Raw genomic sequence first — 22,333 nt, 5'->3', positions numbered from 1 at the left:
ATAAGCAGCTATTAAGCACTTAATGTGCTAAGTACTGGAGATACAAAAAAAAAAAAAAAAAAAAAGGCAAAACTGAAGGGAAAAAAAAAAAAAACTAGGAGCAGCAACAGCAACAAAAAAATCAGTCCCTGCTCTCAAGGGGCCCAAGTTCTAATGGAGAAGACAATATGCAAACCACTTGTGTGAACAAGATGCAGACAGAATGAAATGAAGATAATTAGCAGAAGGAAGGTACTAGAATTAAGGGGGATCAGAAAAGCATAGATTTGAATGTACAAACACACACACACACACACACACACACACACATACACACACACACACACACACACACACACACAAATGTACGAGCTCCTTGATATTTTATGAAACATATTCTTGTCCCTTTTCTTACTGGATTTTCGCAATATTTCTTTAAGATGGATTTTCTAAAGATGAGGAGACCCAGAAAAGGTTCACACATCAAGTGCTAGAAAAGAATTCAGACTAAATCCCCCATTTTACAAATGAGGGAACTAAAGCCCAGGATGATTAAGTGGCTTAGCCATTATCACATCAGAAATTGGGAGGGGGAGGGGGTGGAGGAGAGAGAAGGATGATTTTACCAAGGGCCATATTCTATTTATTGTAATTCTTCATGAATTTGCTAAAAGACTAATGAAATTTAAATCCGGGTCTCTTTGAGCTTTGTTTTTGCTTTGTATCATGCCTTCTTTCTAGGTTGGCCTAAACTGCTAGAAAGGTCTTTTTAAATTGTCTTTTGCAGTGTCCAGATCAATATAGTCTCTGGAGGGAGAAAAAAGATTTTGATTCTGGATATTGTCACTAGCCAAGATACATGAGTGGTAAACAAAGAGTTAACTATAATAACAACTCATATTTTTATTGGGCTTTAAAGTTTACAGAAACACTTTTCTCACAGTTACCAGAGAGAAAGAAGGGGATGAGGGTCTGGCAGGCCCTGAGAGGAGCCCACATGCCATTATCTGTACTTTCCAGATGTGGAAGAAGTAAGTGGCTTATCCATAGTCATCCAACTAATAAGCATCCCTTTGATTAATAACACTTGCAATAATAATAATAAATGATAGTAATAAAAACAATCTATGTAGTGATTTATGGCTGCTTACAAGTATTTAACATACATTACTTCACTCAATAAATAATATCATTTGAGAAGGTATAATTTTAATGGGACCTATTCAGATTTTATTGTAAAATGTCCAAATATTCATTGATGCACTGAGTCTAAAAAGGGATTGGGGAGGTGGAGGGGAGGAGTATCTGAAGATCTGTCTACTCTTAACTGATGCTATAAACACATTTTTTTCATTTACTTACCGAATTGGGATTCAGTCCCATGTTTGCCTCAATGTACGTCTCTGTCTTTGGCTCCACAGCGAGTTCAGCTTCCAAGATCTTTTCCACTGGCATGTCCTCATTAGCACTACTGGTTGATTCCACCTCGTTCTCATTCCGGTCTTTGCCCCTCTGCCTCTCTTCTTGCACAGCTAGAAAAGAAGAGGAATGGATGTGAGCTGCGGATTCCACATCACCCATGGAAGGCCCAGGCATCTGGAGAAGAGATGACGTCCCTCATGGCCTTCACACCAAACTCCCTACCAACAAGTACATCATGGTCAAGGGGCTACACAATGGAACTCTGGGTTCTAGCTACACAATGGGAAAGTCACTCATTTTCTTTAAAGTTTTCCATTAAAGAAACAGGGAAAGGAGAACTTTCTAGGAAAAAAAATATACAACTGGGTCAACTCTCAATTATCCGATGCATGGATTATCTACATTTATTATCATTTTTTTTATTTTAAAGCCCTACCATTTCCTTGTTTGCTGTACACACATCCCCACACCGTCAGATGATATAAGAACATACACACATTTTAAGATCAGACCAGAACTACTCACAAGTTAACAGCTACAGGAGATGGGAGAAAAATATAGCCTGAATATCCCATTAACGTTCAAACAGGAAGTGCTATTAGAGCCTCTCCTGTCTAACTCCATCATTTTTCAGAGGAAGACTCTGACGCCAAGAGCTGAAGTGGTTCAGCAGAGGTCAGACAGCAGGGCAGAGGCAGAGTTGGGACCCAAACACAAGTCTCCTAACTCTCAGACCAATGTTCCTTCCGTGACAGCATGCTGCATCTACTGACAACTAAAAATGGTTGGGGGAATTACTGATTGCCTTGGATTACTCAGGCTAGGGCTCCCTTCAATGACTGTGGGTAAATCAGAGTAGAACATATGAGAAAAAAATGATCAGGCCGGGGAAGGAGAGTTGGGCCTGGAGTCCGAAAAGACCCTATTCAACTCCAGGCTCCGTGAGGGGTGTGACTGAGTAAACCATACAGAGCCCCTCCGATTCCTCAGTGCAAATGCCCGGGTAATTTTACTTTGAGAAGAGGCTTCAAAGAGAGTCAGGGCCGAGGACGGGATACCAAAGGCCCCGAGATGAGCCTCCCACACAGTAGGCTCTAATGGAAGGAGCCAGCTGGGTGGGGCTCTGCGGTGGCGCCTTAATGGTGCCCACAGCCCTGCACTTGTAGCTCGGAGCATCTGCCCTACAGAAGGAAATTCCTTGTGGTTGTTTGAGTCAGTGCCCCCCTCAGGGCCTGCACCCACCTTTGGTGATGGGTTACCCAAGCAGGAGGAAACACGGAGCCCGAGGCACTCTGCTCCCATCCCTCCACCCCCTAACCTGCTGAGCCTCCTGGTGCCGGACTCCATCACGCCGTAAATCACTCCTTCTACCTAGGCTTCTCTGGTTACCTGGGGCCTCAGCTGCTTACAGCTAGCAGCCAAGCTTAGGCAGAACAACAAACAGAGCCACGCACAAATGAGGCGGGTGGGGTAAAGGAGACATCGGCAGGATTCGGAAAAGTGATCGGGGAGGAAGGGAGCCAACTCGTGTAGTTTGGTGCCTTCTACCTCAAGCTCGGGAATGGGAGTGGCTGGGTCCTCGCAGGGAAGGTATTTCAATTCAACAAACATTTATTAAGTGAATACACTGGGCAAGGCACTATACTATGTGCTGGGTAGGGACGAAAATGTGGAAAATGGCACAGAAGCTGTCCTCGGTGAACTTGTATCTCCCAAAGTGGGCCAGGCATGTATAAAAAGTATTGTGTAGAAATGTCTAACATTTTTGTATAAATTGCAGACATGCATAAAATTGGAATTATATGAGGTAGAGAATGACAGTGACACAGCGGGGAGCCAGACAAAATGCTCCAGGAACATTTGAGAAGGAGGAGATGGGAATTAGGGTTAGGTTTCACAAAGTACATCCAGGCTAGGCCGTGAGCATGCACACAAGCCGGAGCCAGCAGGACAAAGGCAGGGAACACTTGGTGCCCTTGTCTGGCTGGGCTGCAAGATCTCTTCGGTATGTTCTGCAGTCTGAAGCAGGGAGGGCCCCTCTTCCTCTCAGCTGAGCCTTAGGGTCCCACAACCAGCTTCCTCAGGAGGGAATGCATGCACCACTCAAGGCTCCTGAGAAAACCCCTGACATGAAGCAGCAACATCTCCCACTTTTTCTTAACCAACCCCTACTTCGCAGATAGCCGGAAACCTGGTTCCTTCCAAAGCTGGGTTTTTATGGACTCCAGACACTGTTGCTCCCCACCCTTCATTCCCAGAAAACAAGATATGAAATGCCTGATAGTTTTTGGTGCCCAATCCAATTATTTTCTCCAGACCATCTGCATTTATGCGGTCTTTGTTCAGTCTTCTTAGTTAACAAATACTCTGGGTGGTCCTAGCAAGGTTTTCTTTTCTTTTATTTGTGCAGATCGACTGCCCCCCATCTCTCACCTCCTTGCCTTTGCTCCCATTAAGTTAGGCAGCTCCTCTCTTCCCACTTTGCACATTCAAGGGGCCCTTTAAAGTCTGATTGAAATATCACCTCTTCAAAAAGCCTTTCTTGAACTTACAGTTGGTAAACAAATAAATAAATAAATAAATGAAAACCTAGACTCTCTAGCTTCATGGTGAACTTCTCTCCCTATTGTACTTGTCATGTAATATTGTCCATTATCTCTCTGTATCTTATTCCTGTTACAAGACTATCCATTCCTTGGGGAGAAGGCTGGGAAAGATTTATAAAATCTAGTCTAAACTGCGAATGTGCTGCTGTGGGTCAGGTAGGGCAGACAACTGATCACAGGGATCACAGACTGAGAGCTACGAGAGATCTTAGGGGACACCAAGTCCAAAACTTTCATTTTCAAGATTGAAAAAAAAGAAGCCGAGTTCAGTGACTTACTCAAGATCATACAGGTAGGATCTGAATCCAGTTCTTCCTGGCTCTGGTGCTCCATCTCTGCTACATTAATTAATAAATGTTTATTGCTTTTTTTTAAATGTTAAGAACTGAGAGCAAATTCACAGAGCCTGGATAGTTGCAAAGAGCACTGGCTCTAAAGTCAAAGGACCCAACTACAGTCAACTAAAATGGTATAGGGGGTTACCTCCTGTTTGGAAAATTACTCATTCTTGGTGTCCCCTCAATTATTGAGAATGATCTATGATTGATGGACTATGTTTCCCTTATTTGGCTGTTCACAAAGAAAGTAAACAGTCAAATAAGGGAAACATGGTTCAGTTAAAAGGGAGCTGGATTTGAAATTTGAGAAGGCCTTAAGTCAAATACTGGTTCTCCTGTGCAACTTTGGGCAATGCCCCTTAGCCCCTGCTCACTCTTTTCTCTTATTTTCTTATCTATAAAATGAGGGAGTTGGGCTCAGAGACCTCTTAGATCCCTTGCTCCAGCTTTAAATATACAAGCTTGTGAATACCCATAGAGCATCCCCTTTCCAGCCGGGCAGTCCCCTCTACCACCTCTTTTTGGCTAAGTCCTGGCAAGGGGACCCCATAAGGAACCAGAATTCAGATCCTAGCTCTGCCATTCACCACTGTGTGACCCTACTCTCTGGGCTTCTGTGTCTCAGTCTAAAACAGTGGGAGAGGACAAGAATAAGCACTCTCTAAAATATTTCCAGCTCCGAGTCCTCAGAGGTAATGTTGGTCTCAGGCCCAATGGCTGGCCCAAGTTACAGGAGGGGAGAATGCCTGAGCTGAAAAGGAGAAGTCCCTTCTGCTGACCAATTTTGTTCTGTTGAAAGCGCACTAGGCCACAGGGTATCCATGGCTCTGAATCTGCTGTCCAACAAGCTAAGGCACCAGGGGCTGGTCATTAAATTGTAGAAACCTAGTCTGAAGTAGTAGATGCTGGAGTATTTTGTAAGACACAAAACACACACACACACACACACACACACACACACACACACACACACTGTCCCTTCTCTGACCTCAGCAAATTCATCTGAAGCCCAGGCAAAGGGGGTAGCCAAGAGTGAGCCTGGAGTTCCCATCCCAATCTTCCCTTTCAGGCTTTCACATTAGGGGGAAAGTTTTCTAATTAACTGCTGTTCTGAGCCGCCCAGCCTCCCCTCAGACGCACATCTCAGGCCCCCACTTTCTTAAGCAGGAATTTAGGTTGTTCGGTGATCCATCATTTGCCAGATCCTACCCTAGAGGGGCAGAACGAAGTGACTTGTAAATCTAGCCTTGGTAAAAGGCCCCAGCTCCTCTGGGAGCCCATGCACAATATAAAGATAAAATATGGTTATGTTTACAAACAGTGAGATCTCGAGTCACTGGCAGTGCGTGCCATGCTTGGAGCACCCGCTTGCTGGAGTCAGCATATTCCTCCATCTCCGTGGGTCTGGCCCTGTGATTCAGAGGGGCTTCTCCAGCTCTCCACAGCTACCATCTGGAGCTGGAAAATCCAAGGGCAAAAAAGACTTTCCAAGCAAGCTTAGGGAAGAAACAAAGCCTGTACGAGAACCTCAGAGATTCACAGATGGTGAGGAGAGAAAAGGCATTTGCTGGAGCTATTTCTAGAGTCGTCAACTCATTTTAGAGTAAGGGGCTGAGATTTTCTCAAGATCACCTATCTAGTCAGCAGCAAAACTGGGACTCAACATTACGATCCCTATTTCTATCTGGCCCTGTAGCCTTGGCCCGGCTCAGTGACTTGACCCATTCCACCTGACTCAGTTCTTTTCCTTCTCTGGATTTCCACTAACGTGTACAATGTGTGCTACTTAATCTCAAAGTCTGATTAAATACTTGTTCAAACTATCAAATCTACTAGTTTCATGTCTGTGCTTCTTATCTCCACAGCAACAAAAGTTCCTTGACAATTCTGTGTATATGTGTGTGTATACATATATATGAAATAAATTTACAAATACATGCACACACAGATATAGATATAGATATAGAAAATAAATGCACACAGTGACAATCCTATTCAAGGCACCAATACACATATATTCATACACACACACTCCCAGTTGGGGAATGGGGAATAGGGAATGGGGGGAGAGAGAAGGCAGATCCAAAATACTAAATTCAAGAAAACTGTCAGGGGCAGATGATAATATTAAATCTTATCCCAAATAGTCTACAATTAGTACAGCTGCTAAAACCCTGATGTCTGGAGGGTGAAAAAAGATAACCTACATTCCTGGGTTACTGCAGGAGATGTCACATACCACCACATCCCATTCCAACACAGTTTTAGATGTTTCCCATTTCAGTGAGTTTTGTATACAGAATCCTTGAATGGATCTCCTGCTCCTGGAACTCAGATGTTGAAATCTTCCCTTCCCTTCCCCTCCAGGTCTGACTCAGGTACCCATTCCTCCAGGAAGCCTCCCTTCCTCTCTCCACAGCTGGAAGCAATCCCTTCATCTCCCTCCAGACACCAGAGTTAGAGCTTCCTCTTTTGTGTCACAGGGGACAGAAATCTGGACCTGGACTCAGAACACACATAATACTAAATGCTGCCTCTTGACATTTACCTGTATAATCTCTTAAGCAGTCATTTAAGAAAAGAAATAAACATTTACTGTGTACCTAGTATGTGCCAGGCAGTGGGCTAAGTACATAACAAATATTATTCTTTTGATCCTCACAACATCCCCCCATTTTACAGTTGAGGAAACTGAGTCAGAAGTGATTCACTCAGGATCACACAGCAAATAAGTGTTGGAGGCGAGATTTGAATTCCTATCTTCCTGCCTTCAGACCCACTTCTCTATCCACTGTACCACCACCTACCTAACCAGGGACTTGGAATATGTGGTCTCCAGAGCGCGATTCCCTGTGATATCTTCTATTAGAGTAAAAGGTCCTGAAAGCAATTTTCCACCTTCATATTCTCCAGGACTAAGCTTAATGGCATGAGCATAGTAGGTGTCTTAATAAATATTTATCAAGTTGAACTGAATTGCGCCACACAGGCCGGGGCCATGTGTGGCTGCCATTAGTAAGCAATCTGACCTGCTGAATTTGAGGCCCAGCTTTGACCCAGCAGCTAATTCACAGGGGTTCTCCCAGTTGATTCAGCTACCACAGATGAAGATAATTACAACGGGCCCTTCCCTAAAATAACTAATGTGGTTACAGACGCCACAACCCCATCATGCTCTCTCCCCCTCGCTCTCCTGCCTCCAACCTTCTACTTCCTGCGATCCCTCTGCTTGGAATGATCTCTCCTCCCCTTTACCTGTTGGAATCTCTACCTGTTTTGGGAAGCCCACCTCAAATGCCGCTTCTTTGACTGCCTGGTTACAAATCACCAGTCCTGCTGGACTTCACACGGCACTTTTCTGTCTCTCCCTAATGCCTGCACCTTGTTCCCCCTAGAATCCTGTAAGCTCTGTGAGGGCAGGAGGATATCTTCCCTAAACTTGGCACTGTGCCTCCAGCATGCAGAGCAGGGCCCTTCATTCACCAAGTAAGCCGAACTGAACCAAGTGTCCTCAGAAATCCGTTCCCACCTGCTGGTAATGCAGGTCATTCTGGGCTAGCCTGGGCTCTAACACCAATGGTACAAAATGGAATTCTCCAGCCTCCCCCAGTCCATTCCCTGGAGTCTGGGCCCGATTCCTCTCCCCCCATTATCTGCCTCCCTTTTTGGTGAAATCTCCTGCCAAAGTGTTTCGTCTCCCATCTCACTCCCTTGTCAAGTCCAGTTTCCTTGTCACTGTTTAGATCAAAATAAATCCTGGACATTTAAATATCACCTTTAATTTCTTCTTCCTGTTATGTATCCCCTTGTTTGTTTATTTCTTGGACTTTGTCCATGACTCATCCCCTTTCTCTGTCCTTCTGAAGCCCCTTATGCAACTGCCTGAGCTGGAAGTACTAGTAGTGACCTTTCTCCCTGGAAAATTTCTTCTCCCCGGAAAGTGGGGGGGGGGGGGGGGGGGGGGGGAGGGGGTTCTGTGCTCAGGGCCTCAAAGCTGAGGGCTGCTTTTGGTGACCTAGATTTCACTGACCCTCACCAAGGGTACTTCCTGTGCCGCAAAGGAACACGCACACAAAATGCTCGGATCGCTGCTCCCGCCAGCTCACCATAGAGATGCCATAGGGCCTCCTTCCCAATTCTAGAAAGCTTTTCTGTTTATTCCCTTTTGAAGAAGCCTTCCTTTTCCAGCCCGAGCACAATAATTTCTCAAACAAGTATTAAGCCCTTACTCTGTTTAAGACACTATGCTAGGTGCTGGGGATACCAAAAAAATGTAAAAAACAATCCCTGGGAAGACCTACGTGAACTGATGCCGAGTGAACTCACGTGAACAGAAACAGGAGAACATGGTGCACAGCAACAGCAACACTACAATGATCACTGTACTTAGCTCTTCTCGGCAATGCAATGGTCCAAGACAATTCCAAGGGACTTGTGTCGGTAAATGCTGGCCACATCCAGAGAAAGGACAATGGAAGCTAAATGCAGGTTGAAGCATACTATTTCTATTTTTTAAGTTCTTTTTGTTCTCATGAATTTTCTCTGATTCTTCTTTCACAACAGGACCACTTGGAAATATATTTAACATAATTGTATGTGTATAATCTATATCAGATTGCTTGCTCTCTTGGGGGAAAGAGAGGAAAGGAGGAAAAGTTGGAATTCAAAATCTTACAAAAACTAATGTTGAGAACTATCTTTGCATATTATTGAGAAAAAAACACTATTAAGGAAAAAAAAGAAAAAAGAAAACAAATTAATTGTGAAGATCGTGTATTTTTAAATCAACAGGAGTCAGGAATTCAGGTTAGGGGAAAATCGTCAGTCTTTATTCTCAGTGAAGAAGGATCGGAGGTGGAAGAGAATCGGCGATAGCAATGTGTGCAGCTGAGTCAAGAAGCTAGCTCGACCAGCAGCCACACAACCAGCAGCTTGGAGTCTAGAACCCAGCCCAATCTCTCCCAGCTTGTCTTCCTCCCTCTCTCTCTGCCTCCACCCACCAAAATCGTCATTTCCTATACAACACATCAGGACTTGCAGGGAGAGTGGGCAGGGACCATTCTTTATCCAATCATGTATATTAATAGAGTATAGCCCAATTACTATCTAGCCTCATGTACTTGGGACCTCAGTGCATCAGCTCAAACCTCAGCCCATTACAATTAATAACTAAACAAAAACAAATATTCCAAATAATTCACAAATAAAAGTTTATTAACAGGCATAGTGGAGACAGTGCTGGATTTGGAATCAATTTAAGTTTAAATCCTGAAAGAATTTTTGGCTCCCAATCCAATTCTCTTCCTATAAAACCATGATATCAGTACTTTTACCAGCAAAAGAAGGATGTAATAATACCCATCTTGTTTTATAGGACTCTGGTGACAGTCCAATGGAAAAAAAAAAGTTGAAGGTGATATGTAGGTAAGGTTTATCATATAGTGAGGGAATGGCAGTCACTACTTAGAAATATGAAAATAGCAATACTTTGATTTGTCTGCCTCGCCTGAGGTCTTATAGACCAAAATGGATAATATTCCACTCCTCCAATAAAACAAAATGGAAAAATCAAAACCATTGTTTTTTCTCACTGAACGCAGCCATTAAGTCATCATTAAGTCATTGGTGACCATGGCACTTTCATGACTTTCCACAGATGCCAGGAGACCAGGGATTCCCCCTTAGCCCTCCCTTTCACATGTATTCTTGTTAATGCCTCTATGCTAATTTATTTAACCCAAATTGTTTGGGTAGGATGAAATTAATGTAGGCTTAGAAATCTCAATAATGAGCTATGAAAAAGAAGCAAGATCTATTTAGGCAACCTGCACTTACAGTGGATTTCTAAGTCCAATTAATTAGTTCAATAAATATTAACTGTCGTGTACAAGCATATTGTGCTAGATTCTAAGGATATAGAAATAAAAAGTGGTGTAGGGCTCCTTGGTACTAAAAATGGAAACTATTATTAATAATATAATATTTCTTTCTTCTTGTCTTTAGAAAGCTCAGATTTGATCAAAGGATTAGAGCTTTAGAGCTGGAAGGGACCTCACAGGATATCCAGTCTAGCCCCTTCAATTTAATAAAACGAAGATTAAGATTACTAAGATTAAGAAATTAAGGATCGGGTTAAGTGACTTGCCTATGGTGATAATATGTCAAAAACTTGGCATAGACTTACATCTCATACCCCATACCAAAATAAAGTCAAAATGGGTCTGTGATTTAGGCAGAAAGGGTAATTCGACAACTTTGGAGAGCAAGGAATAGTTTACCTATCAGATCTTTGGAAACAGGAGAAATTTATGGCTAAATAAGATCTAGAGAGCATTATGAAATGCAAAATGGACAATTCTGATCACATTAAATTAAAAAAAATTTAACAGCCAGTATTTCTGATAAAGGCCTCATTTTAAAAATATTTAAAGAACTGAGTCAAATTTGTAAGAATACAAGTCACCCCCAATTGATAAATGGTAAAAGGATATAATAGACAAACTTTTAGAAGAAGAAATTAAAGCCATCTATAGTCATATAAAATGCAAATTAAAACAGCTGAGGTACCACCTCACACCTCTCAGATTGGTTAAATGATAGAAAAAGATAATGATAAATGTTAATGGAAATGTAGGAAAACTAGAACATTGATGCATTGTTGGTGGAGTTGTGAAATGATTCAACCATTCAGGAGAGCAATTTTGAACTATCCCACAGGGCTATAAAACTGTGCATACCCTTTGATCAAATAGTCTCAATTCTCCCAAAGAGAAAATAAGAGAGAAAAGGACCCCCATGTGCAAAAATGTTTGTAGCAGCTCTTTTTGTGGTGGCAAAAAAGTGGAAAAGAGTAGATGCCCATCAATTGGAAATGGTTCAATAAGTTGTAGTATATGAAGGCAATGGAATATTATTGTTCTATTAAAAAAAAAAATGATGAATGAGCTGATTTTAAAAAAAAGCCTGGAAAGATTTACATGAAGTGATGCTGAGCAAAATAAGCAGAAGCAGGAAAATATTGTACACAGTAACAAGAAGACTGTGAGATGATCAACTATGAAAGACGTGGTTCTTTTCCATGGTTCAGTGATTCAAGGCAATCCCAATAAACTTTGGATGGAAATCGCTATCCGCATACAGAGAGAGAGAATTATGGAGACAATGTAAATCAACACATACTACGTTCATTTTTTTCTTCTCGTGGTATTTCCTTTTTGTTTTGATTTTTCCCTCCCAATACTATTCATAAGGAAATACATAAAAAAGATCGACTTTTATAACAGCCCCCCAAAATGTTGTTTTTCTATATAATTAGGGAAAATAAAGATTAAAAAAAAAAGAAGAAGAAAATGCTCTGGTTGCAGTAGTTCATTTGTTGAATCCTCAAGGATATTTTGATTTGGAGATCTGTAGTATAGGGATATGATTCAGGACATGATGTTATACAGGAAGCCTTTCTCAACCCTTCTTAATTCTAGTGCTTCCCTTTGATAATTATTTCCTCTTTATTCAATATGTAACTTGTTTATGCATATTTGTTTGCATGCTGTCTCCTCCAGTGGATTTTAAATTACTTGAGGTCAAGGGACTTTATTTTGCCTCTTTTTGTATCCCCAGCACTCAGCACAGTAGCTGACACACAGTAATTTAATAAATATTGACTGAATGACTGAAAGTAGTTTACATGTTATCTCTTTAAGTTCCTTGAGGGCAGAAACTAGTTTTGGCCTAATAAATGTTGACAAACTGATTAGGAAAAATAGTACTTCTAGGTTTATAATTATAAGCACTTGATCTGGACATTCAATAGGAACTATATTTTTTCAACCTGTAATGATATGATAAATAATTTTTACTGCTTCCTCACAAAATCTGCATCCTATCAATAGATAGTGTTCCCTAAGCTTTCTATAGTTTCTGACAGAAATAATCCAGTATCACTGAGCCCCCTCAGTCAGTCAACAAACATTTATTAAATACTTATTATAGGCCAAGCACTATGCTAAGTATATAAATACAAGCTGCCCTCAAAGAGCTGACATCCTCTTTGAGGATGGAAGACAAGGACATAAAAGGAAGTCAAAGGCAGCGAAGGAAGAAATAAAGGTACCAGCTCAGGGATATGGTAGAGAAAGCCTGGGAAAATTGTCAGTGCAGCCTGTAGAGAAATGAAGACATGGATGGTCTGAATCTCCTCCTTAAAATGGAGATTGGGAGGAACCAGACAATCACAGGGAGAGGCTACAGGGCTGAGTAATGTGGGTGTGGAGTGAGTTTCCAGGATAAAGAGGTTTCTATGGCATGTTAAAGAAAGGACAGGAGAGAGTCAGGAGGCTAGCCTGAAGAGGAATAAAGAAAGCCCTCCTTTTTTTTTAAATTCTGCGCAATTAAATCAGGCTGACACTTCCTTTACAGCATATTGAGGGAAAGAAAAGAATGAGCATTTATATAGCGCTTCCTACCTGCCAACACCTTTACAAATTTTCTCTCCTTTGATCCTCAAAACAAGGTCATGAGGGACATGCTGTTATTATCCCCTTTTTATAGATGAGGAAACTGAGACAAAGAGGTTAAGAAGTGACTTTTCCAGATCATACAGCCAGGAAGTATCCGAAGCTAGATTTGAATCTGGGACTTTCTGACCCCAGGTCCTGATTCCACTGGCCTACCACCTACTCCATATTGTTGTTAGAACTTGGATCGTAGTAGCCCATGTTCCATTGTTGGACTTTCAACATATCAGTTACATTCAATAAATTTAGCAATGTGTATCTATTTTCAGTTTTTATTATTGCTCTATAAAGTGCTATTTGTTTGTTCAAAGAGTATTTATTTAGGTAAATGTTTAAACCTGTCATAAAGTCTTAGGACATCTATCAGTGATTTTTTTTTTATGGCTGCCTTGAGACAGTAGTTCTGGTATTCTGTTAATATTGTATGAGCTTTTGTTTGCAGACTTTCTAAATTTCTTACTTTTGCTCTTACTGTTACTAGCTTTGGTGGACTCCAAGAAATCTCACATTTTGATAGAGAGAATCTCTCGGTGGAAAGACAACTCCAGAATTAGGTTCAGAGATCGCCCCAAGGATGAATGTTTAGACTCTCAGTAACCCATTCTTGAGGGAAAGCAATCTAGCATAGCCTTAATCAAAACTTTGGGTTATAAACCAGGAGTCTAGTAGGGTGGATGTGACTATCCATACATTTCTTTCTTTGCAAACTGCAAAAACAGTATGGGTAATTTTCATCATCATCATTATTGTAAGCTCCTTAAGGGCAGGGATGGTTTGATTTTTGTCTTTGTAGCCCCAGTATATTGAGCACAGAAGCTTGCCCACAGTAGGCATTTAAGAAATAATCACAGTGATTGAGAATTATTGTGACTGATATTTCTCTGCCTAAGCAGTTTTAAACTCAATTTTCATGAAGTGAGAAATGCTGACATGCCCTGATCTAAAATTTTCTCTTTCATTTAACAAAGAATGCCTGAAATTTTATCACTTGTGCTTAATTTATATAAGATAACGACATTGTCTGCTACTAATAAGAGAACACAATTCTCCAGCACTTTAAAATTTATGAGCATTTTTCCTCCCTTGCAAGGTAAGGAGTGCAAATGCAAGAGGACAGGGTCGCTCTTACATATGTATTAATATTCTTTTACATCTGGCGAAACAGAGTGTAGGAGAAACTAAAGGATTTGCCTAGAGCCATCCAATTAACAGGCAGCAGAGCAGAGATTGGAACCCAGCTCTTTTAGCTTCTGGCTTGCCTGAGAGAGTCTCATGATTTTCCTCTAAGCTTCTGTTTCCTTACCCCATGATTCAATAACTCAAAATGTAGGCTTCTTCCACTGTTCAAAATGAAAATACCCCGAGCCATGGAGACCCAGTGCTTCATTCTATAGAGGGATAGATCCACTTAGATGCTGGACAGTTCAGGCCATCGCCAAGCCAGGATCTGGGCAACCTTATATTAATGGAAGGTGCAGCACAGGAGAGGGAGGTAGCACAGGCGGCAGGTTTAGTTAGGCGGAAGTCTGAGAGAAAAACTCCATCTTCACAGAACGAGCCCCCAACTGGCCTGGACTCCATAGTAAGCAGTGTACCTACCTAAAACTGGAATCTGACCCCATCTCTCTCACCTACTTAACCTCCAGGGCTTTCTCCTAGGATAGACTACAAACTCTGTGTGTGCAACTGAAAGCCCTTCCCACAAGCCTATCTTTGCCCACAACATTTGTCTCCAAGCTTTTGTATGAGCTCTGACTAGAAAGTCCTCCCTTCTCACCTCAGACTCTAAGAACCCCTCAGTCTTCTAGGTCAACTCATGTGACCCCCTCCCACAAGAAGCACTTCCTAGTTTTACTCAATTATTAATGCTCCCACCAAAACTGTTTGATAGATATATATATAATATATATATAACATATATATACCCATACACATATGTATCTCACATTGTTTATTTAATAAATATATTATATATATATATGAAATTTCACATTGTTTATTTAACTCTATGCATATATTCTTCCCTCCCTCCCAATAGATTGTTAACTTTTTGAAGGCAGACATTTTTTTCTTTGTATCTCTACATGTACCATAATGCCTGGCATGTAGTAAATACTTAATAAATGCTCAATGCACCTAGACAAATATGTTACCCATATTTCCCAAGTTTAGGATACAAGACAATGGATGGGATAGAAGTATCCCATCTTTTACATGAAGCTTTTTAATTAGCGCTCCCTTCTGTTAATTATTCCCAATTTATCCTATATGTAACTTTCTTTGCATTTATTTGTTTGCATGCTGTTTCTCCCCACCCCACCCCCATTAGACTGTGGGCTCCCTGAAGGCAGGTACTGACTTGCCAATTTATGGATCCCCAGCTTTTAGCACTGTACCTGGCACATAGGAGGCATTTAATACGCATTGGGCGGTTGGCTTATTGATTGAAACTCCTTTAACAACCAAAACCATTCCTTCTAAGAAATCAGACAAATGTGTTTATATAAACCGATGGTGGTGATGAGTAGAAAAATAATTTATGTGATAAAGTTGTGGAAGAAGGGCCAAGGCTAGAGCCAGAATGATGGCCTCTGCAGCATGGAAGCAGCGGACCAAGGTGGCCTTGGTAAAATTTTCAAACAAGTTTAGCTTTTCTCTGAAAGCCTTGAGGGAATCCAGCTGGACCTGTGGAGAAGTCATGAGTCAGAACGCAGGTGGCAAAGTACCCAATGGATTTTAAATACAGCCAAGACCCCTAATTGCTTACCAACCAGCTTTCCCAACTCCAAGCTGGCCAGGCGGCCATTTGGCTGAGCTCAGGACAAATTTCTTCTACTGGTCTCTCCAGGAGTCATATGGTGCAAGTCTGTAAATAACTCCCATCCACTGGGAATGACCCTGGCGTCAGACTAGAATGCAGTGGGCCCCTTGGGGGCTGATCCTGGCAATACTTCATTCAAAACAGCGGCGGCACAAATGGCTGGGACCCCAGTCCCTGACACTGGTTTACTTTGTCCTCAGTCCCTGGGGCCTGGGGAGAGGATGTGCCTGTTCAAAGCAGGGGCTCTGGGGAAGGACAGCAGCATGTCCCAGTTGGAAGGGACCTTACAAGCCATCTTGTTCCAGGCCCTTCATCTTACAGAGGAGGATACTGAGGCTCAGAGAAGCAAAGAGGGATGTTTGGAATTAAAGTCAGAGTCAGGACCCTTATTCCCGATTCAGGATCATTTCAATGCCATCAGGTTGACATGGGACTCCCATCCCTACTCCCCCAAACCCCATAAGGTGATCCAATTTAGGGAACCCATGGGGTCTAGTTTCTAAGATTCCTCCAAGGTTTGGGATCTCTTTAGGAAGGAAGCAGGAATGAGAGGTTGAAACAAGGATAAATGCACCTGCCTCCCTCCGTGCAGCGAGAATTAATTAGCTAATGTTTTGTAAAGCCTTTTGAAGCTGTGAAGTGCCCCATAAGCCTTGAGTAGCATCATTATAAATATTATCATTTTATTTATAGAATCGGGGCGGGGGGGGGGGGGAGCAAAGACAGAGAGAGAGCAAGAGAGAGCAGGGATTTATATTCTGGGAGCTCAATCACCTTTCTGATTTAGTCATGTGTGAGTATATTCTGCTGGCGCCTGGAAGCTTTGGGGCAGAGGCGGCTATAAATATGAGACTTCATTAGCTTTCTCCCTCTGAGCAAAAGGGGTTGCCATGTGTTGCCTCCTGAAAAACTGGACAAGCTAAAAAGGAAATGCTGAGGATGGGAAAGAAAATGAAGGGATATCAGGAGCAAGAGGAGGAATAAAACTTGTGGGCCAGGGTCTCCTTTTTCCTATGGGACAGAATTATGGAGTTATCAACCAAAGGATGGTGCGAGACAAGACAGTCTAGACATGGCCATCACTGACTGGACATCAGCCTGACTTGGGGGGCTTGGGGTTCCAGAGCCAAACAGATGTAAAACCCCCCATTAGCCAGCTTTGCTCTGGCAGGTACGCACCATAGACGGAGTCCAAACTAGCCACAGGTTGTCTCTTAATCCTGGACAGGAGCAAGCAGGGAATCCAGCCAGACACTAATCTTTAACCTCAGAAGAACTCGAACCCTAGTCCAAGCCACACTTCCAGCCCAGCCACAGACTGATCCCTAATCCCAACCACAGATTTAGGCCTCATTGCAAGCATAGAATAAACCTTAATCCCAACCACAGACTAACTCTAATCCAAGCCACAGATTAAGCCTTGACGAATTGCAGACCAAGTCCTTGCCCCAGCTGGAGATAAACTCTAATGGAGAAATCATCTCTACCCATGACCCCGGAACCCCATCACACAACTATGTGCCCTCAGTTACAGAAAGAGACTGGGTCAGAGAGCATGGATGGTGCAGTGAAGGCCATTCCCAGTGCCTAGAAGTATAACTTAGGGGAGCTGGGACTGTCATCTTACATAAGCTAGCCCATAAGAAAAAGCATAAATCCCCCTGTTTCCCAAAGGGGGCTCATGCAGGAGAGGTCATGAGCCAAAGGGCTCAGGAAGGAGAACTCCTAGATCCTGCAAAGCTCCAGCTGTCCCAAGACCACCAACAGGAACATGAAAATAGCTTCAGATGGTATTTCCTTCTTTTACTGTTCTTACCCCATAAACTGAGAGGGAAATAAAGGAGGCCAAAGCCTTCTTGGCTTCTAATGGAACAGCAAACCTTCTGTAGCATTCTCCCTCTGGAGAGCTCTTCAGCATCTGAGAGCCATCTTTAGGGGTTTCTGTAATTTATAACCTGGCTTCTCCGGGGAACCCTGGGAACTAAATGAAAAGTGTCAAAAGCAGCTTTGAAATCCGGGGGAAACCCTTCTCTCCCCTGTGAAAGTAATAGAGGAAGCTCAGGCAGGGAGAGCTTTAAACAGGAGGCAAAAGCTACAAGGCCTACATCTGGAATCCTATTCATCCGCCCCATGCCTCTACATTTTGTCCTCTGGGGTTTTTCCCAACTCCCTCTTCGGTCCTTTGCCACCTTGTAACGGGTACCTACCATGTGATCCTAGTACTTCTGCCATAAATGCTAGCAAAAATAATATCAATGAATGTAGTACTTTGGAGAGAATGGGAGAACAAGATCAGGCTTTGCCAGGGGGAGTAGGGAGAGCCCTGGGCCCAGCCCTAAGGCATTGCAGAAGCAATGGTACAGGTCAGCACAGCAGGGGACCTTGGGGATCTAGTTCAGCACCGTCTTTTTACAGAAGAGGAAACTCAGACCCAGGCAGGCAAAGCAACTTGTTTCAGTCCCTCATACAGTATTAGAGGTGGGATTGGAAGCCATGACTTTTGACTCTCACAGAAGGTGGTCTCTCCCTGAAGAAGCTTATAGTCTAGTATAGCAAATACACTCACACAAATTAACACTTATGTGGCAAAAACAAGGGGACAAAACATATCCTACAAAACAAACTAGAAAAGGGCCACTGAGTGGTGTGTAAGACCATGTGTAAGGATCTATGGGCGATGGTAGGTGGGTGGGGTTAGCTGGGGAAGGCTTCCTGGAGACAAGAGGAAGGAAGAAGCTGAAACAGTTCGGAAACAGAGATTTCCCCTTCCAGTCAAGCAGTATGATTTTTAAGCGATGCTCTTCACAGGAAGGTAAGAGGGTCAGGACATACAGTCAACTGTTGTTTTTAACTAAGACTTTATTTCCCTTTGCCATTAATGCATCCCTAAAGCTTCTCCCAAGATACTAGCAAAAATAGCTACCAATGCAGTGCAGTGCATGAGAGAGGACGGGATTATTTTGCTGAAGCGTCCCCACTGAACCAAGAGGTCTCTCTAGGGAGATACAGTTCGCCATACCAAGTCTTCCTTTCTTTCTTTATACTCTCCCTATTCCGTTGAGCTTTCCTTTGGGAGTCTTTCATCTGTGACACTGCTCGGACTTCAGACCCACTACTAAAGGCAGAGGGAAGAATAAGGCTGCCTAAATTCCAGTCTAAATTCCAGTCTCCCTTTATTTTTAGTTTATTTAAACTACAGGCCCAAACCCAAGACCTAGCCCCATAGGGAGAAAAATGCCAAGAAACATGTCCTTGGCATTTATCTGGATTGAGGAGCTGGCGCTTCTCTCCACAGAGATAACTCTTGCACAATCAAGAGATGTTCTCTTCTGCTCAGCTCTGAAGGGGATCCAGAATGCTTAACACCAGCCCACTCTCAAGGACAGCAGGCTGGGCTCCTGATAGGTATGGGCAAGAGGGGTGCCTGTGTGTGTCGGAGCATGTGAGTAGGCCCAGAAACCTTCCTTCCCCCACCCACCCCAGGCAGATCCAAAACCTTCCCCATGCCCTGGGATTGCATCACACAGGCCCAACACTTATGAAATTTGCCCCTCTCCAGTCAAAGCTTGAGGCTCTGCCAACCCTGTTCCTGAAACCTGCCTGGCTAATGTTTAGGGGAAGACAAAGTGTATGTGGTTGGGTGGCAACGACTTAGGCAGTAAGCAGCAGCATAAACCACCCGCAGGATGTTCAGGAAATGATTTATCGAGGGGAAGGACGTGGGGGTGGGGAGATCTTTGCTTCAAAATCAATAAAGGAGCTTTGGGAGGGCCTATCAGCATTGGCGGTTTACCTAAATTTGTCAGTGGGGCAACTCTGAGCGGGGATGGAGCCTTACATCAGGACAAAATTCCCTCTCGTTTTTATTTCCCTTTAGGAACCAAGGCTGGGCTCTGGGCTGAAGGCACTGAGCCCAGCACTCCAGAGGGCAGCCATTTGTCATGCAGGACATAATTCCTCTTAAACAGCGAGCTTGTTGACTTCAGGGCCTGCCAGCCCCAGAAAATACAACGAACTGCCAAACGTGCCTATATTAACTCCCCGATCAGGCAGGAAGCAGACATCGCTCTCTGTAAATATAAAGTCCCCATCAGCTATTTACGAGACCAGATACTTTGAAGATGAATTTTCATTGACTGGACGAGTCTAACACACTCTTGTCCCCCTGTCTGTATTGATTCCACAGCTCTTCCCAACATAATTCTCCCTCACCATCAGGGGATATTTTACAGTTGTTCCGTTCTCCTATTCAAGCTAGATAGCTTGGTAAGAGGATTTTTACTGCACATTCATGACATATAAATACAAAGGGAGATGAAGGAAAGGTATTTCCTTGACAGGAATCAGGTATTTATTTAACTGTTTGTAATTTTTTTCCCCCAAGAGCATAGTATTTCTAAAGGAATTGGGACTAGGAGCAGTAGATTTTATTAATTAGATATGAGCTTCTATGAAGTATGTATATTTACTCCTGTAGAAAGCAACCAGTGTGGAGGAGATAAATTAAGGAACATAGGTTTTCTTCTACTGCAAAGAGGTAATGGGTCCATTCGGAAGCCAATCCTAATTATTCAAAATATATCTGCTACCCCCTCTTTTTGATATTTGGAAATAGTCTCAAACAAATATCTTCATGGTGGTGAGAATTTGGTTTAATCTCCATCACCCCGGACAACAGGGTTTCTTTCCTTTGGACTATCTATCAATGTGAGTCCTCCTAGCAAAGATATACCTTATATCCCATCTTCACCCTCTCACCCCATGAGAAGTCTACCCAAATGCTTCCAAAGGGGATCCATCTCAGAGGATTTCTGTAAGTTTTCTTAGCATTGCATAGAGGCCAAAGGAAAATGTGAGCCATCCATCAGGGAACATTTATTCTTGCCACATGAGGGGTCTACTTTCTTTTCCGGTCATAAGTCTCTCTGCTGACATATTCTACAATGCTTCAGTTACGCAAGTCTCCACTGACGATACGTTAGGGCCTATATACACTAACCATGTTCCTTTCTGGATGACCTTCAACTTCAGTTCTTCATGATTTCTTCATGATTTTTGTCACAACAAAACACCAAAGAAATACTGGACCTTTTTTCAAAATGTTTTCATTTTTGCCTTTGGTATTTTATACCACCATAGTTTCCCCCAGCATCCTTCCCCCTTGCCATCAAGAGAGCCATTCCATATACAAACAGTATTTTTTAAGACACACACACACACACACACACACACACAAATAACAGAAAAAGGCAACATAATTCATCAATACCTCGGGAAAAGTCTAAAAATGTGTACAATGTGTAAGACTTGTGGTCCTCCCATCTCTCCAAATGGTTGAAATAGGAGCATCTTCTCCTTACTCTTTTTTCAAGTCTTCCACAGTCACTTTTAATTTGGGGGGAGGGGGGGAAGGGAGGAGGGTGTTTTTTATATTGATGTCATTGCATATAACATTTTCTTGGTTCCACTTACTTTTATTTATCAGTTACTTTGCTTACTTCATTTCTTACAGACCTATCCATGCTTCTCTGAGTACAACACATTCATCATTTCTTAGAACATAGTAAAATTCTATTACATTCATGTACCACAATTGATTTAGTTAGTTTCCAAAACATGGATATCTACTTTGTTTCCGATTCTTTGCTATTACAAAAAGAGTTATTATGAATATTTTGGAGTACATGGAAACTTTCCTCTTAAAAATGGCCAATTTGTGGTATAAGCCCAGTAACGGAATCTCTGGGTCAAAGAAATGAATACTTTAATCACTTTATTTGTATTATTCCAAGATTTCTAAAATGGCTACATTTATTCACAGGTTCACTTGTATCTATCTTCCCACAAACTCTCTGACAGTAATTATTCCCATTTTTGTCAAGAAAACTGTAAATATTTTTTAAAGATGAACTTCTATTTCAAATAAATGCTTAGATTATTAAAGGTACCATATAAAGTGGGAATTATGGATATGAAACACTACATATAATGTCAATTTGCTGGTTAATTTTGCTGAACTTTTCTTTCTCTTCTATTTTATTATTTGTTACAAGAAAAGGGAAAAAGAAGGAGCGTTACCCTAGGAAAAGTAAGTGATGTAAAAGCAAAATTTGCCAATAAGAATTTTTTTAAATAAAAGTATTAAACAATTTCCTAAAGGCAATCCTGTCTATATTCCTCCTCCTGTTCGATCTTGAGCCAAGCTCAATATCTATCCACAGCGTCTGTTCAGGATAAATGTACTAAGGGATTGATTCTATAGTTTGTCAATCCAAACGCATTTCAAAGATTTGGTTTTTCTGATATGACTAGTTAGGCTTTACTCTTTCAAGTGATTATGAGCCTCATTACAGAGGCTATAAAATGTTATGGGGAATAATACAATCACTGCAGTGTCATTTTGCAAACGGGAGTTTCCAGAAGACTCCTTCTGCCATTTAGACTCTTTTGGACATCACCCATGATGCCAAATGATTTCAGCAAACATACCTGTCACTATCTGATGCCAGAATAGATACTAATATTACAAAGACAACAAAGTTACCCCTGTGGTTACTTTTTTCCAAGGAATCTTAGGTAATATCTTATTAGAGGAGACTAGTGTTTTCCTCTACCAGATCAAGTAATAAGTTTTTTCTTTTGTTTTGTTTTTAA

General features: G+C 42.1%; 1 protein-coding gene across 4 annotated transcripts in view; it reads right to left on the bottom strand.

The window, feature by feature from the left end:
- RXRA (retinoid X receptor alpha) overlaps nucleotides 1-22,333 on the bottom strand; it is a 426,208-nt gene that overhangs the window by 36,015 nt on the left and 367,860 nt on the right. For all 4 annotated transcript variants that reach the window (XM_031954924.1, XM_012554015.3, XM_031954925.1 and 1 more), the window contains exon 5: nucleotides 1,342-1,511. In XM_031954924.1, coding sequence (XP_031810784.1) covers nucleotides 1,342-1,511 — 170 coding nt within the window. The remainder of the gene's footprint in view (nucleotides 1-1,341; nucleotides 1,512-22,333) is intronic.

Source organism: Sarcophilus harrisii, chromosome 2 (assembly GCF_902635505.1).
Source record: "Sarcophilus harrisii chromosome 2, mSarHar1.11, whole genome shotgun sequence".
In the NCBI taxonomy this organism is placed as follows: Eukaryota; Metazoa; Chordata; class Mammalia; order Dasyuromorphia; family Dasyuridae; genus Sarcophilus; species Sarcophilus harrisii.
Note: the sequence above shows the minus strand (reverse complement) of the source record. Positions and strands in the feature narration are given on the sequence as shown.